Source organism: Vidua macroura, chromosome 2 (assembly GCF_024509145.1).
Source record: "Vidua macroura isolate BioBank_ID:100142 chromosome 2, ASM2450914v1, whole genome shotgun sequence".
Taxonomy (NCBI): domain Eukaryota; kingdom Metazoa; phylum Chordata; class Aves; order Passeriformes; family Viduidae; genus Vidua; species Vidua macroura.
Genome location: NC_071572.1, coordinates 25,664,113 through 25,679,606, shown reverse-complemented (window position 1 = coordinate 25,679,606; position 15,494 = coordinate 25,664,113). Strand labels below are relative to the sequence as shown.

The window sequence follows — 15,494 nt, the reverse complement described above, 5'->3', positions numbered from 1 at the left end:
TCCATCAGGCTGGGCAAGCAGAGCTGGTACTGTAGGTGGCTCGGAGTTAGGATGTATGTCTAAGAGTCCAGGGTGTGTACACACCAATCAGCTGCTTTGCTAAGGACAAACACAGCAGGGAGAAGTAAGTTCCCCTTACCCTTCTTTTCAAAGGGGGACTGACTTAGGCCTTAGTACTCTCAGCTGCTGAATTCCATTAAATTTTACTAATATCCTTAAGAACTCTATCCCTCTGCTGAATTTGTTTAAAATTGGTGATGAGATCCAGCAGTTATGAGGAGGCACTGACATCCAGAATAACTGCATTAAGCCTCATTGCCTTAGGAAAAAGACAGTAGAAATGAGAGAATATATTCTCAGTAATGTTACAGAATGGTTAGCTATCACACTACTTCATAGTGTGACATAACATAGCATGTGGTTGTGCTGAAGTTGAAAAGCCTGGGTTTGTGTTTGTACTGCTGCTTGCAGGAGGCAATGAGCACACCCATTTCAATGGCATGTTCTCATCGTGCTGCTCTGCAATGTGTTCTGATTTCAGACCAGTGACACAATTGCCTTAGTTAAAATGAACTAGTGTGACCAGAAAGTAATATCCACTTAAAAGCAGTAACAGGATATTTGTGAGTGACTGGATTCCCTTGGAATGTTAAGGTTTTATAAAGGAATACCACTTCCAGATATAATTGCTGAAGTTATTTTTTGCCTCATGTGAGAACCATATTTGCTGCTTGCTAGATTAACACCTTGCACGGTGGAATCTAAATCTGAAGTGACTAGCAGCAGTGGTGAGTCACCAGCACTTTGTAGCACAACTGCGTGTGTTTTGGGCAGAAAAATAGAACAGAGATTCTTCTGCTGTTCAGTACCAAAAAAAAAAAAAAAAAAGCTCACATCATCTTTGAAGTCTTTACTTCAGAATTATTGAAAATTAAGCTTACAATCCATATTTACATGGGGTAAAGTTCTGGTAACTTTATTCATTTTGGGTCCTTATTTTACTTCTCAAAAAAATCTAAAGAATGTATCACTAAGAGCTGAAGAGTAATAGTGTGAGTGATTAGACTATGAAGGTTTCTACTAGAATATTCCAAGCAACGAATTGCCATACATCCTCAATGTGTTTCAGTTCTTGGCTTGCCACTGTGATTTGCTTCAAGCAGTAATGCTAGCAATGAGCTGATGTTTACATTTGTAATGTTCACATAATGAAAGGCCCTGTTTACATGCCTGTAGAAAGCATACACACAAAATAGTGACTGTGGAGACAATGAAGCCAACAGGGGCTGTCAGAAAGCCACGTGTTGCACAGCAGAAATGATTTGTTCACAGCCAGCAGTGCACCAAGCCCACCCGGCTCTGCTGCTGCAGCATTTCCAATCACAAGTTACACAGGACTCCAGCAGCACAAGGGTAATAACTAGTCGGGAAATCTCTAGTAAAAATTCCTAACAAGGTGAACATTTCATCTTAATCCATTTGTGTAGTTAGCCGGCTTTGAATGTAAAATATAAGGTAGTGATGTAATTGGGCAAAATTTAATGGGTAAATAACAAAAAAGAATTGAGTTTCAACAATCTAATGGTTGTTCCTGCCTGTACATTTCCTCAGTTTGTACTTCAAAATTTTTCTTCTCCCTAGCTGTGTTCCTTTTCAGCACTTGTATGTTATGTTTGTGAGGATGTCTGTACATAGAACTTACAGCTATTGTGGGAATGTTACAAAATGTGGAATATGTAAATATTTCTGAAGAAAGTGTGTTCTCTGATGTTTGATTTTTATATACTTTCAAGCCTAAACAACAACAAGAAAAGGATATTTAATCTGTGAAACAGAGACCAACTAAGAAGCTGTAAGTGATGTCCAGGTGTTAGAAAGACAAATTAGAAGAATTGCTTGTTAAGGTTTAGGGCTCGATATGTTTCAATGACCTCAGACCTGGGGGAGGTTAACAAAACTTGGGAAGAAGGATATACCACTGATGGTGGACACAAAGAATGCAGAATTTAGATGTCACAAGGACATCTAGCAGAACTTCCAAGACCAAGAAGTAAATAATAAAGCCAACTCAGCAACTGGGCTGAAATCAGCTCCGACTGGGTAAAAGGTAATTCTGGCAGGATGAGGTTGTGACCCCTGACTCACAACCACCGATTCTCAAAACACTGAAAATGAGGACTAATAAGGATGAGAAGCAATGGAACCATTAATAGAAGATAGAATACTAATTAAGAAGAGAACTACGTATCTTGTGGCAAATAAACACTAATTCCTTTGTTTACTAAAATGTATAAATAGTAAAAAGTTTTGATAGTTGGGATGATAGTAAAAAAGGTTTTGATAGTTGGGCTTTGTGAATCTGCCACCCAGCACCCCTTTCAGTGCAGAACTGTAAATAAATCAAATACCTCGACTCTGTGTGTATTGGCCTGCGGGTTAAAAAACCTCTTTTGGCAAGAGGCTACTCTGCATCCGTGCCTGCATTCTGCAACCCCACGTCTGAAGCCCTCTGTTAGCCCACCATCAAGGAATTTTTTGCTCCTGCCCGCGATGGCCGGAGAAGGCCTCCGGCCCTGCACTCGTTAGAAGACGTGTGTTGCAGTGAACGCGCGCTGCGGTGGAACGCGGCTGCAGGGACGCGGGGCTGGCTGTGAGGCGTTTCGGGGCGCGGCCGGGGCAGAGCCCGGGGCAGCTCCCGCCGCAGCCCGGGGCTCGCGGGGCGGCGCCTGCCCCGGAACCGCCGCGCGGGGCATTGTGGGTGTGCGGCCGCGGCTGCGGCTTTCGGCGGGTCCCGTGAAAATGGCGCCCTAGGCGGGAGCGGGAGGTGCCGCCGGGTCCCTGCGCTGCCGACCGGGCGGCGCGTCCTGGCCCCCTCCTTCCCTCCGCCGCCCCGCCGTGCTCCGGCTCTGCCGCCCGCTCCCGGCCCCCGCGCCTGCTCCTGCCTCCCGCGCGGCGATGGCGACTCCGGACCAAAAATCCCCCAACGTTCTGCTGCAGAGCCTCTGCTGCCGCATCCTGGGCAAGAGCGAAGGTAACGGCGTCCCCCCGCCATTCCTCCGGCGGCAGCGCTCGGAGCCCGCGGGGGCTGCCCCGGCAGGGCTGGAGAGGTGCCTGGCCCCTCGGCAGGGAGCGTCGGCGGCCTCCCGGCCCGGGGGTGACAGCCCCGGGCAATGCTGAGGGGCCGGGCACGGCAGCGGCCCTGCGAGCCGGAGACCTGCAGCGGGAGGCGGCTGGAGACGGCTCCGTGCCCTCCTCCTCCGGCTCCTCCGGAGCGTTTGGCCGGCTCGTGAAGGCGCTCTCCTCCTCGGGGAGCGGGGCACCGGTGCCGGGGTGTTTGGGCGAAAGGGGGCTCCGTGTACGGGTTGAGGAACCTCCGCCTCCCGCCGGTGCCTGCTCGAGTGGAGCCATTGACGTGCGCCAGGTCCGCTACAGGTCCTCGGTGTCTTGATGCTGCTGTGAGTCTCCAGCAGGGGAATAAATCTCTTGTCTGTTTGCATAAGTTTCTCCCTTGCAGTCAAGGCGAAGACTGTTTTTAGTAAGCAGTCGGAGGGGTGGAAAGGAAGGCGTGCATCTGCTGAGTCTCCTTTTTAAGTTGCTCTGTTTGTCAGCATGGCACACTAGAGAAACTCATGCAGAAGCTTTTATTGTATCTTTTTTCTCGTATGAGAGATGACTTTCTCCCTTATTAGTAGTGTCTGTCAAGTCCCTTATTCTTTTCTCTTTCTATGCCCCTTTCTTCTGACAAGTCCCTTTAGATATTTCCAGGACAGTAACTAAGACTTTTGAGTATTACCTGTTGTAAAACATTACTTGAACACGGCCTACATGTGAATTATTGCTATTTTAGGAATCTAGAAAGTGTGTAACAAGGGGCAGATATATATGTTGTCTGTTTCTCAGACTTTGTTCCCATCTGTTGCAGACAGCATGTCATGGTCTCACACCCCATCTTTGTCTCTCAGTTGGAGAGCTGTGGGTTTAATGGATGAACTGTTTGGTGAATGAGGAAATGAAACTGGTAGCATGGCCACATCCAAAGAGTTGTAGTCACTGTGTCAATGTCAGAATGAAGATCAGTAGTAAGTGGTGTCCCTCAGAGGTCTGTATTGGGATTGATGATGATCAGTATCTTCATTAATAACATAGACAGTGGGCTTGCGAGTGCCTTTGGAAGGTTTGCACATGACACCAAGCTGAGCAGTGCAGGTGATGTGCTGAGGGAAGGGAGTGCCATGCAGAGAGACCTTGACAGGCTTGAGGAACACACCTGTGTGAACCTCAAGGTTCTGCCCCTGGGTTGAGGCAATCCCCAATATCTGTTGAGAATGGGGAATGAGTGGATTGAGGGCAGTCCTGCAGGGAAGGATGTGGGGAGTGGATGAAAAATTGGACATGAGGCAGTAATGTGCATCCTGGAAGGTCAGCATACTCTGAGCTCCTTAAAAAGAAGCATGGACAGCAGGTAGAGAACAGTGATTCTCCCCTCACTGCTCTGCTTTTGTGAGACCCCATCTACAGTACTGTATTCAGCTCTGGGGCCCCCAGTTCTGAAAGGATGTCAATGTATTAGAGGAGGGCTGTGGAAATGGTGAGAGGAATGGAGCACCTCTTCTACAAAGCAGATCTGAGAGAGTTGGGGTTGTTGAGCCTGGAGAAGGCTTTGCTCAGAGATCTCATTGTGGCCTTACGGTGCTTAGAGAGGGCTTATAAGAGAGACATGTTTTACCAAGGCCTAAAGTGATAGAACAAGGGGTAATGGCTTTAAACATTTATAAGGTGTGTTTAGATTGGACACAGAGAAGAAAGTTTTTACAGTCAGGGTTGTGAGGCACTGAAACAGGTTGCCCAGAGTTGTGAATCCCATCCCTGGAAATGTTCAAGGCCAGATTGAATGGGGCTTTGAGCAACCTGATCAAATGAAAGATGTCCCTGCCCACGTCAGGGGAAGTGGACTAGATGGTCTTTGAAGGTCCCATCCAGCCCAAACCATCTTGTGATTCTGTGATTCATCTGAACACCTTGGTAAAGTTGGTAGGAAATTGGAAACTTTGTCTTCACTGAACTGTTGAGTAGGGACTCCTTCACAGAAAACACTCCGTGTAACTCTAAGATATTTAGGGTCTTTTTTTAACCTGATTAATTCTATGATCAACAGCTGTTGATTGCTGTGTTTTGTTTTTCAAAATCTTTTCCTTCTCCATTGCATTTTTAAGTCTTCTGCATGACAGCATTTTTTTTTTCCCAGAATCTATAATATTTCTGTATCAGGAATTCCTGTTGTAAGATTTTATCAGCATGTGGCAAGTTTCTGTTCTTCTCCTATCTCCACCAAATCAGCAGTAGTTTCTTAACGGTTTAATGCCTCTTGTGTTCTTCCGTAACTACAAGTTTCTTTTAGCAAGTGTTTTAACTGTATTTTAAAGGATACTTCACATCAGACTACAATTCTAACGTGCTCTTCTAGCTCTTTTTTAAAAGCTCTTTCTTGCCTTTAACATTCTTTGGAAACTTTTTTCTGATACAATTCATATATGTTTTTGTTTAAGAGTATTTCAAACATTTGCTACCAAAAATCTCAAATTATTGTGCTAGTTACTAGTTCTATTTCCAAAAACAAATTAAAAAAAATTGGAAAATAGATTATATTGCTTTAGTGGATGTCTTTTCAAGGCCATTATTTCTATAATGTCTAGTCCTGTTTTCTTCATTACTCTTTTTTCTTAGTTTTGGAGTATAATCTAAACTCAATCTAAGCTTGTTTCTTAGTGTTATCTAGGTCTGTGATACTTTAAAAAGTTAGAGCATGAGAACAGAAATGGAAACCTCTGAGTATCAACTGAAGTATGAGTATTGAGGTGAGATGGCTCACTTCTAGCAACTTAGGATTTAGCTTTTTTTGAAATTATAGTGTTGATACCTCTCCGTATCTCCTGACTGGAATAATAATTTTATTTACATGCATTATGTACAAAAACATGCAAGAGAACCGGGTATTTTTATTTTTTTTAATGTTGAACTTGTTTATGTGTGTTGGGATTCTGATAATGTAACTATAATCCTTTCTATGTTTGACTAATGAAAGTGGAAATTTTGGCCAAAATCACAGTAAGTTTATGTGTGCAACCTGTAGCCTGCTTGTCTGTGTACTTCAGGATTATCTGAGGACTTCTTTGAAGTGACAGCTGAAAAAAAAGTAGGTTGTCTGCCACATTTATCACCCATGTTTTAATGCATGTGACAGATGGGAAGCCTGTTCTTACCCTGCTCTTTATTCCTATGTTAGGAGGGATGCTAGCACTAAAACCTCACCCTTCTGAGAAAGGATTTCCCTTGAAGCAGTCAACTGTAGTGCTTATGTTAGCTCAGCTATGGACTTCAAATGCATACTGATAAATCAAAAATTCTGTGAAAGTCTCAGTCATGAAAGGTGTGTGTGGTGTTTTTTCCCCCACCCCCTGATATCTATGTCCAAGGAATACATAAAAGACAATGAAGTAATTTTATTAGCACTAGCATCCTCTGTGTTGAGGAAGATGCGTGTATCTGAAGGCGGTAAGGAACCCACTGGACAAGCTGTTTAGCATCTCGCTGTTTTTCAGGCTTGTTATTCTTGTTCCTTTCAGCACAGGATGAGTTTGAAGTAAGGTATTAGTGTGTGGTTAGTGGTCTGTGTGCAGCTTCTTTGCTCCTTGTGTATGGTCAAGTCAGGCTGCTTTGTATATACACATCCTCTTTTTTGAAGCAAACTTTACAAGTGTTATCAGTATAGTCTTTGGAAAGTAATTTATGATGTTCAGGTACTCCTACAGAGTTCAGGGGCAAAAACCTTAGACACTTAAGAGATCTTTAAATTTAGTAGAGAAATCTCTATTAACAATTCAAAACAAGAAGCTGAAAACATCCATCTTAAACCATTTGTGTAGTTAACCTGCTGTGACTGTGAATTACAAGGTACTGATGAAATTGAGTGACATTTAATTGGTAAATAATAAAGGAATTGATGTTCGATGATTTAATGATTGCTCCTGCACGTGCATTCCCTGAGTTTCTACTTGAGAATTTTTATTCTCCCTTTATTCCTTTTCAGCACTAGTGTGTTGATATGTTTACGAGGAAGCTACAGCTGGGGGATGAGATGAAGGGTTCTGTTTATATGATGTCTGTGTGATAATTGTTCACTTAAGGCTAAGGTGGGATTACTCTCCTTCTAAGTCTACATTGTGCAATCCCCGGCCTGAGGTCTTCCATAAACCCTCATCAAGGAATTTTTTGCTTTTGCCTGTGATGGCCTTAGAAGGCTTCCACCTTCTCTGCTAGTTAAAGATTTATGTTGAAGTGAATTTGTGGTTTGATGGACTGTAACTTCAGGCTCTCAGTGGTGGAGCCATCTTCTCTTTCTTTCCCCTTTTAGGATCATCCCCTAATTAGAGGGCTTGCTTTGTTTCCAGAACCAGTCAGCTGCATAGGCCTAGTTACTGGGATTTGCTTTTTTGCAAACAGCTCTGCCTCTAAGAAGTTCATTACAAGGTCTACTGAGTTATGTGGAAGAACTGTTTAGTTGATTGTTTGGGGTTTTTTTAATTATCTACCTAAACTTTTCTTTCACTAAAACTAGTGTTTGAAAGCTTTCTGTTGCTGTGCTCTAGCCCATCCTCACAGAGGGGTGTAAAGCTTGGTGTGGTGCTGTGTGTCTGCAGTCAGCCACTGTGATTAGTTTGGGGTCTCTGCCCTGCTGCTGACCTCTCTCTTCCACATTTCTCATAGTGTCTAAGAATTACTGCACTGGTTTTATATTATCTTCTGTGTTTTTCCAGGCTATCCACTCACTTTTATACTTACACCTGACCTTGCAGGGAGCTTGCTTGCCTGTGCAGTAACTTCTATAAATTTCTTTTCCTCCCCTGTGGTTGTATGCTCCAGCAGTTATACAGGGTTGCATGCCTCCCTTCAGACAGTGATTTTAGTTGTCCTGACAAAGAACTTCTTGTTCTTAGCTGTCTTTCACAAACCTCCTGGTTTTGAAGTCTTTCAAGAAAGAAAGAAACTGGTTTATCTAAACTTTCTTTAGCATGGTCCTATAGTTTAGAAATTGTTTATAGACACATTTAAATAACTAAATGTCTTATTTTCAGGAAACAATTTTCCAAAATTATTTGGAAAAACAGTTTCAATTACTACTTAGGTTTTTCAGGACTTCCTGCTGCCCACTTTTGGAAACCTAATTGACCAATAACCAATCTTATTTAAAGAAATATGTAAGAGTATAAAGTGAATTTCAGTTCACTTCCCTAAAATTATAGGTAATGACAGAAGCTTCTTTATAGCAAAAGTCTTGCTGAATTTCAGCACATCCTCTGAAATACTGCCTTCTTGCAAGTAATAATTGGCTAATTATCTTTGTCTCATTAACTTTTCCTTTAAATTTTATCTTTAGTCCTATTTTTCCTTGCTTTCTTTACAACCAGAGTCTTTCTATGCATTGCTTCTGTGTATTTTTTTCATGTGCTTGTATTTTCTTCAGCTTTAAAGTGCTGTTATCTGGCTTTTGAAGTAGTTAAATTCTAATACTGTATTGTGTGTAGGAAAGTTTGAATGGCTGTGTGGAGTATAGATGTTTGAAGGATTGATGGGTTGCTTTGTTCAAAGGAGACAGTTTTTAAATTTTCATTTTTTTTTCTTGTGATCCACAAGTGCCAGTTCTCTGTTCATCTGTGTGGCTGCTTATCAGGGTCATTAACTGTGTGTGTATAACTTAAGGGTTACAGTCTGAGGAGAAGTGGCTGTCTCTGTCTGCATTCTCTGCTCTGATCAGACCTCTGGAAATCAAGCCATGATCACTGTTGTTTTCCCCCTTTGGCTTCAGACAGCTGCATCAGATATATTGAGCTTGCTGTTATGTAACAGAGTCATGCTGGAATCATTTTCTGATGAAGGATGTTCAAATAGATAGATGGCTATATATTTTAAGTATGTCTGCTGTCATAATGATGATTCTTTGAGGAGGGAAGCAATTAGATGGTAGTTAAAAGCTGTGTGAAATTTTATTGTACTGACACATATCTGTATTTAGTTATGTTTAATCACTTTAGGTACTGAAGTTATTTCATGAATTCATGAGAAATAATCTGCTGAAGAAACAGCCACAGCAGGGATTTTTTTTTGTAAAAGAGAAGCTGGACTTAATATGAGTAAATAATGAAAATCTGAATTAAATAAAATAGAAAACCAGTCTTGCTACAGAGCTGTTGAATTGCTGGTGCAAATAAGCTATGTATAAAGAGCAGATAACTTTTTCCATGTTTTCACTAGGTTTAAAAAGCAGGATTTGTTGGATGGAATTGTAGTCTTTCAACTAGAGATCTTTCTCAGATGCCTTGTTAGGGCAGTATGGCAAAGGCTATACTAAGTTTCAGTGCTTTAACAGTGATTTAGTTTTACTGTGGTTGGTGTTGAAATAGAAGGTTGTTACAGGAGGGAATAGATCTTCCTTAAAAAACTTCCCCATTACAGGAAAAGTTTGCCCTATCTTCTGCCAAGTACATAGTTGAGGAATTAATGGAACACGTGCTGTTTGGGATAGCTTCGTGCCAGTATTTGACTTTAATTTAATTGACCATGCAAAATACTTTTTGAAATCTTGAGTTCTGTTATGACATGCATTAAACTGAAGAATTACACAGAAATGCTTCCTCATACTGAGCTCTTCACCCCTAGTTCATAGGTAGCTGGACTATTAAATGTTTATATTTGTATTTTAAAACCTTATTGCAATTGAAAGGTTGCTTAGTCTAACAGTAGAGGAGGCATTTGTCATAGAGATTTATTACCTTATAGTAATAGTGGCATTTTCTTCTCTGACAATAGAACAATACTTTTGCCCCTTCTGTAGGCCAGTATCGTCAAATACTGTTCAATGTTAATGATTTTTTCTGAGCAATATTTGTTTTCCTGATTGTGTGAGGTATTTCTTTGTGTGAATTGGTTAATGCTTGCTGTTTTACAGTTGTATTCTGGTGGAGTTGGACCAGTGGATGACATTTATAGTACAAGACAGTATAAAATGAACATTCAAGAAGAATGTAGAGCATTCAAACACAATCTAGCACGTTGTGATTTTCAAATTTCAAACTTCTTTCCATACATTTTTGAGGATTTTAATGCATTTAATCAATATTTGACTCCTAGTATCTCCAAGGCGATTTTTTTCCAATTGCAAATATTAGTTAATTTAAGATACGATAAACACTTAGAATGTGTCTTCCTCTAGTGGTCCTTTACCTTATTTCATTTTTCTGTTCCGTTTGTACATATTTGTCCTGACCAGCATCCTTTGCTGCATTACTCGGCAGTTTTCCCTGAGAGCTGACTGCTCAACTGGCTAAATAAAACACACAAGGATGTGATGCATTTGCACACATAATTGTTATATACAGACAACATGCAGAATTACTTAGATGGGTTTCTTTCCCAAAGTAAAAAGATTCAAATATGTGGCAAGCACATTTGGATATTTTCTTATGTACCTTTTTACTTGTGTTATAACAGTTGTTTCTAAATAAGGAATAAAAATGTGTCTGACCTTTTATAAGGGCACTTGACATGTCTGTAGGTTTATTGTTTGATTTTCACATCAATAAATGGGAATATGACTGTGCTGTAGAAGCATTAATACTAACCTGGCCCTATCATAGTGTTACCAGACTGTTAGTTTTCCTGGAAAGCAAGATACTTGCACTAAAACAGTGCTGTTCAAGAACAAGATTAAAAACAGAATTACTGCATTTGGAAGAAGCAGTGGAAGGAGGTCACTGATTTGTGACCTCTGTGTTAGTGTACACATTATTCATGTGATGCTGATATCTCTGAGCTGGCTTTGAACCAAAGGGTGAAACCATTCAAACTGTTTTCAACAAAACCAAATCTAAAACCAAGATGCAAACTGGTAAAACCACTGTTGTGGGTTTCTGAGTGAAGATCCATGAGTAGGTAGTGAACATGAGTGTATTGCTGTGGTGTGTGAGCTGAACTGTGTGACTGTGTGGCAAGTCCCACAGCATTTCTGGCCATGCAGAGGGGAGGGGCAGAGGCAGTTAAGTGTGCAAATGCTCTCTAGTAACTGGGTAGACCAAAGTGTCTCTTTCAGCTCAGAATAGGAAGGGCTTATTCACAAATGTTGATGCAGTTATTTGTGGAGTGTGTACAGGTGAGTGTGTTTGTAATATCACATTAATACTATGCCAAATTGGATAAACTGGACTTTACTGCCCTCTGGTTAGAAGTGTGCTTAAGAATTGCAGCACATTATCAGATCTAAGTCAGGTACATTTTTACTACTTTCAGACATAGCAATGTAATCTCATGCCTTTTTTTTTATTAGTTTTTATAGAACTGTAACATTCTACTTAACTGACAGAGTTTTCTTTTACTTTCAGCTGATGCAGCCCAACAGTTTCAGTATGCAGTGAGAGTTATTGGAAGCAATTTTGCTCCCACAGTTGAGCGTGATGAATTTCTTGTAGCGGAGAAAATCAAGAAAGAACGTAAGTGCATCTTGTTCCTTTCTTAGAAATACAAAATTCTTTTTGAAATTAATCAGGTTATTTCTCTGAAAAGGGGAAAACTCTGCCCCACAGATAGTTTTCTAATCTATTATTATTGCTTTATTCCTGAAAATCTCACGATGTAAATGCCATTAATTTCCTAGTAAATATTCCTGAGTGACTATTTGTATTCACAGCTCATATTTTTCTGAATATTCAGCTTAAACTTTCTTTGCTACTTTGTATCTAGCCACTATGAAGGCAAAGAGCAATTAATACTGTACTCCATTCACCTTAATAGTACTTGGAAATTATTAATTCATAGTTCTTCTTAGAAAAGACTGATATTTTTGAGATCTGCACTTCAGGAATATTGCACATAGCCACAATTAACTTCATGAGCACCTGTGTGAAGCTTGCTGAATGAGTATCCTGGGAATTGATGGAATGGTTTGTGACTTACCTGACTTGCCTTCAGTTTCTCTACAAGTTTTCTGCAACCACCTTCTTAAAAACAAAATCACAGACCATGACTTTGTAAGGGATGTTGCATTTCCATTCCATTGTGCTCTCTGCTGCTCTGAGTCAAGTGTTGCACTATATGTATCCAAAGGGGATGTGATGAATTCTTCTTGAAAAGCCAAATATTGCTTTCAGCAAATTCTGCTATACAGTAGCATGTCCAGAAACAATTATTTGAATTGTGCTAATGATATTAAAGCTTCATATTTGAGCTTTGAATATTCAGAGATTGAATTAGGATAACTGACGTCAGTGGTTATAACTGGTTTAAGGTCCATGTGTATTTTTTGCTAATGCAGAGCTTCCGTGACTTGCTGATAGACAAATAAGCCCATTAGAATTCCTCCAGCTACAACTCCAAAACACTGAACTCTACAATATATACTTTCTGCCATGCTTTGGCTACTTTGTAGACAGCACAGCACTGTCTCCCTCATCTTCCTCCCCAACTTCAGCTGGATATATGTCCTTCCAACTCTACATTTATTTTGGAGATACTACACAAGTAATGACTTACTTGGCAAAGTGTACTTCCCAGTGACCCTTGATGCTAATTAACATTTCTAATACTTAATAGCTATTTTTCTTAACATTGAAGTTTCTTCAGATATCTTTATTGCCTTGGTTTTCTTTTAACATGGCTCTTTCTGATGCAACATAGCTTTTTAAGAAATCTTAGTTGGAAGCAGTGTCTCTTCTGAGAAGGTACTTCTGTAACTGGCATTGATTTGAGACTATTGTTTTTGTAATACATGAAAGTTGCGTGACCCTGGAATTCTGCCTGACTTGCAGCAAATGGCATTACTACTTTTTTCCTTTATTTTATTGCCTAAAATAGAAATAATTACACTCTAGTCTTTGAGCAATTACATGTAGTTTTTATAACATTCTTTAATGATTATCTGCTTTCAGTTGTGTCTTCAGTCCCTTAGGTTCCTAAATCTACTGAATGGCAAGACTAGACTTTACCAGGACAAAAAAATGTATATTTTGATTGAGTTAAGAAAAGCAGGTACTTACATTGAATCACTTGCATTGCAAGAATTCTCAGGGCTGGAATGCAGATAAGATGAAAACAGTGTTTAAGTAAATACAATGAAACAGTCCCGCATCATGAAGCTTTCTTGGTTGCATTTTATAATTTACCACAAGTATATGTTAAGACATGAATGTTACACTTCTTTCAAATTTTTAATCTACTTTTTTTTTTTTTCAATAGTTGTGCGACAAAGAAGGGAAGCAGATGCTGCTTTGTTTTCAGAACTCTACAGAAAACTCGGTTCACAGGTAGTTTAATAAATGTGTAAAGAGTAAAGAAACTGAAAGCACTCATAAGCATCCTTCTGATGTTAGAGTTGTTTGGAGAGTGCTCAGGTCATGAACAATATTTTTTCTGGGAGGATGGTTCAATTTTTGAACAGCTTGCCTAGGAAAGTTGTAGAGTCTTTACCCTTAGAGACAAGTCAAAACCTGATTGGACGCAGTCATGGGCAACTTGCTGTAGATGACCTGGCCTTAAACAGGGGGATTGGACCAGACAACTTCTAGAGATGCCTCTCAACCCTACCTATATTTTTAGTATTTAATTCAAGTTCTGTGAAGAGATACTTCATATGAAGAAAGGAACTCTGTAAAAATAAAGGGATCACTTTATATATAAAACTGATGAATTTTCTCATTTATTTTACAGGAATGCCTTGCAGTGTATTGATTTTACTAATCTAATATTCTCATACATCTGAATTTTTAAGTGCTCCAGGTCTTTTAATGTTGAAGGTTAAGGGTTTGCTGATTTGGATGGCTCTAACACCAGTGTTAATCAAAGAACACTGCATGCAAATATTCTGACAAAAGGTGTTAGTGTATGGAAAACCTGAGTTTAACATTATAATGCTAACATTAAAAGTACAAAAAAGGTATTCTGTGGGGAGTATGACTAGTTAGAACTTGGTTTTCCTCCTCCCCTCTTCCATACTTGAATTACCCTTTACTTTGTTAGTGTTTGGTGCTCGTTACTGAGTAAGTTGTCCTTGGTATCCTATGGGTTTGTGTATTAATTGCACTGGTTTGTACAGCAGAGCACTGATTTGCAGACAGCTTTTAATACAGACTTTGTGTAACTTGTCTGTAGCTTATGTACTGCATTGCCATTTGGCAAGCAAAGTGAGGCAGAGAATGATGACTAATCTTTGGAACAAAATGCCTTGCCTGTATTATGTTTGCTTATTTTTCTGAATGTAATGCAAGCTATTTCCTGGTATTTTACTGCCTCCTCAAACGTTTAAGGTTCTTCTAACCTTTTTTATTCCTCTGCTAGCATCTTGTGTATGTGAAATAGTATAATGACTTCTTTAAAATTCACACAGCCAATTATTATTCAGTCTGCTGTTAGGTATATTACTAATGGTGTACAATCATTTATTTTTCCTATGAGCATAGGGAAGGGCTTAAAAGCATATATGTTTTCTGAATCAATGAGGCTCTTCCAAGGTTTCTCTTGAAAGTGGTTGGGAGGGGAAAAAAAAGCTGTGTGAATCTGTTTTAACTTTGTTTCATCTATTACTCCAAACAGGAAAGGGGGTCATTACTTATTTTTATGGCAGCCTGCCAGTTGAGCAAACCACGCTTCTTGGAGCACTTGAATTTATTCTCTCCTGGCCAGTAGAAGAAGCAGTTGCTGCTCCTTCTTCACCATTTGTTTATCAGTTGCTGTCTTAGTTACTTGCAGCAGATGCAGTACCTCTTTTTGCTTGTTCTTGAGATCAAAGCAGAAGCTAATACAATTGTGCTCTACATAATATAGAATGTCTCCTTCTATATAAAAATGTAGAGCTTTGGTAAATCATGTGGCTTCATCAGGGATGGAGTCTGTGTTGAATCTTGATAGGACTCAAGTTTGCTTTATATTCAACATTGCTCAGTATTGCAGATCATAGGCTGATCAGTATTGTCAGGGAATTTGTATAAGTTTCTTTGACTCAGCTTAATGTCCATCGTAAGGTTCTATGCCCCTGGTAAATTCAGGTGCAAGTGTTAGTGTCACAAAACTATGGAGTAGCATATCTAGGAACATGCATATTTAAAATAAATCATTTTAGTACTTGCTTTCATTTTAAAGTACTCTGTAGCTTGGGCTTTAGCTGATGTTGGACAGCTTTCTGCTGAGATCTAAAACTGCAGACATCTTATTCTAAAAGTCTGTGTGTGTCTGTTTGCTAAAGACTATATTGTATATTCCTCAAGTTTCATATTAACAGTGTCTCTATTTTAAGTTATTCAAATTTTGGTAGCTCTGTTAAATGGCATTTAAAGTAACAGAAATCAAAACCCTCACTTTTGAGGCCTCCCTGTAAAGGAGAGTGGAGGGGAAAAAGGAGAAAAGACAGTTCCTTGCTTAAAACTTCACAAAGAGTTTTCCTTTTTCTCATTTAG

General features: G+C 39.9%; 1 protein-coding gene across 1 annotated transcript in view; it reads left to right on the top strand.

Annotated features, from left to right (window-relative positions):
* Window positions 1–2,774: 2,774 nt before the first annotated feature.
* Window positions 2,775–15,494, top strand: part of TUBGCP3 (tubulin gamma complex associated protein 3) — a 46,228-nt gene continuing 33,508 nt past the window's right edge. Inside the window, exons 1-3 of the mRNA XM_053971270.1 lie at window positions 2,775–3,031; window positions 11,433–11,540; window positions 13,282–13,349. Of these exons, the coding sequence (XP_053827245.1) occupies window positions 2,956–3,031; window positions 11,433–11,540; window positions 13,282–13,349 (252 nt within the window). The 5' untranslated portion in view covers window positions 2,775–2,955. The remainder of the gene's footprint in view (window positions 3,032–11,432; window positions 11,541–13,281; window positions 13,350–15,494) is intronic.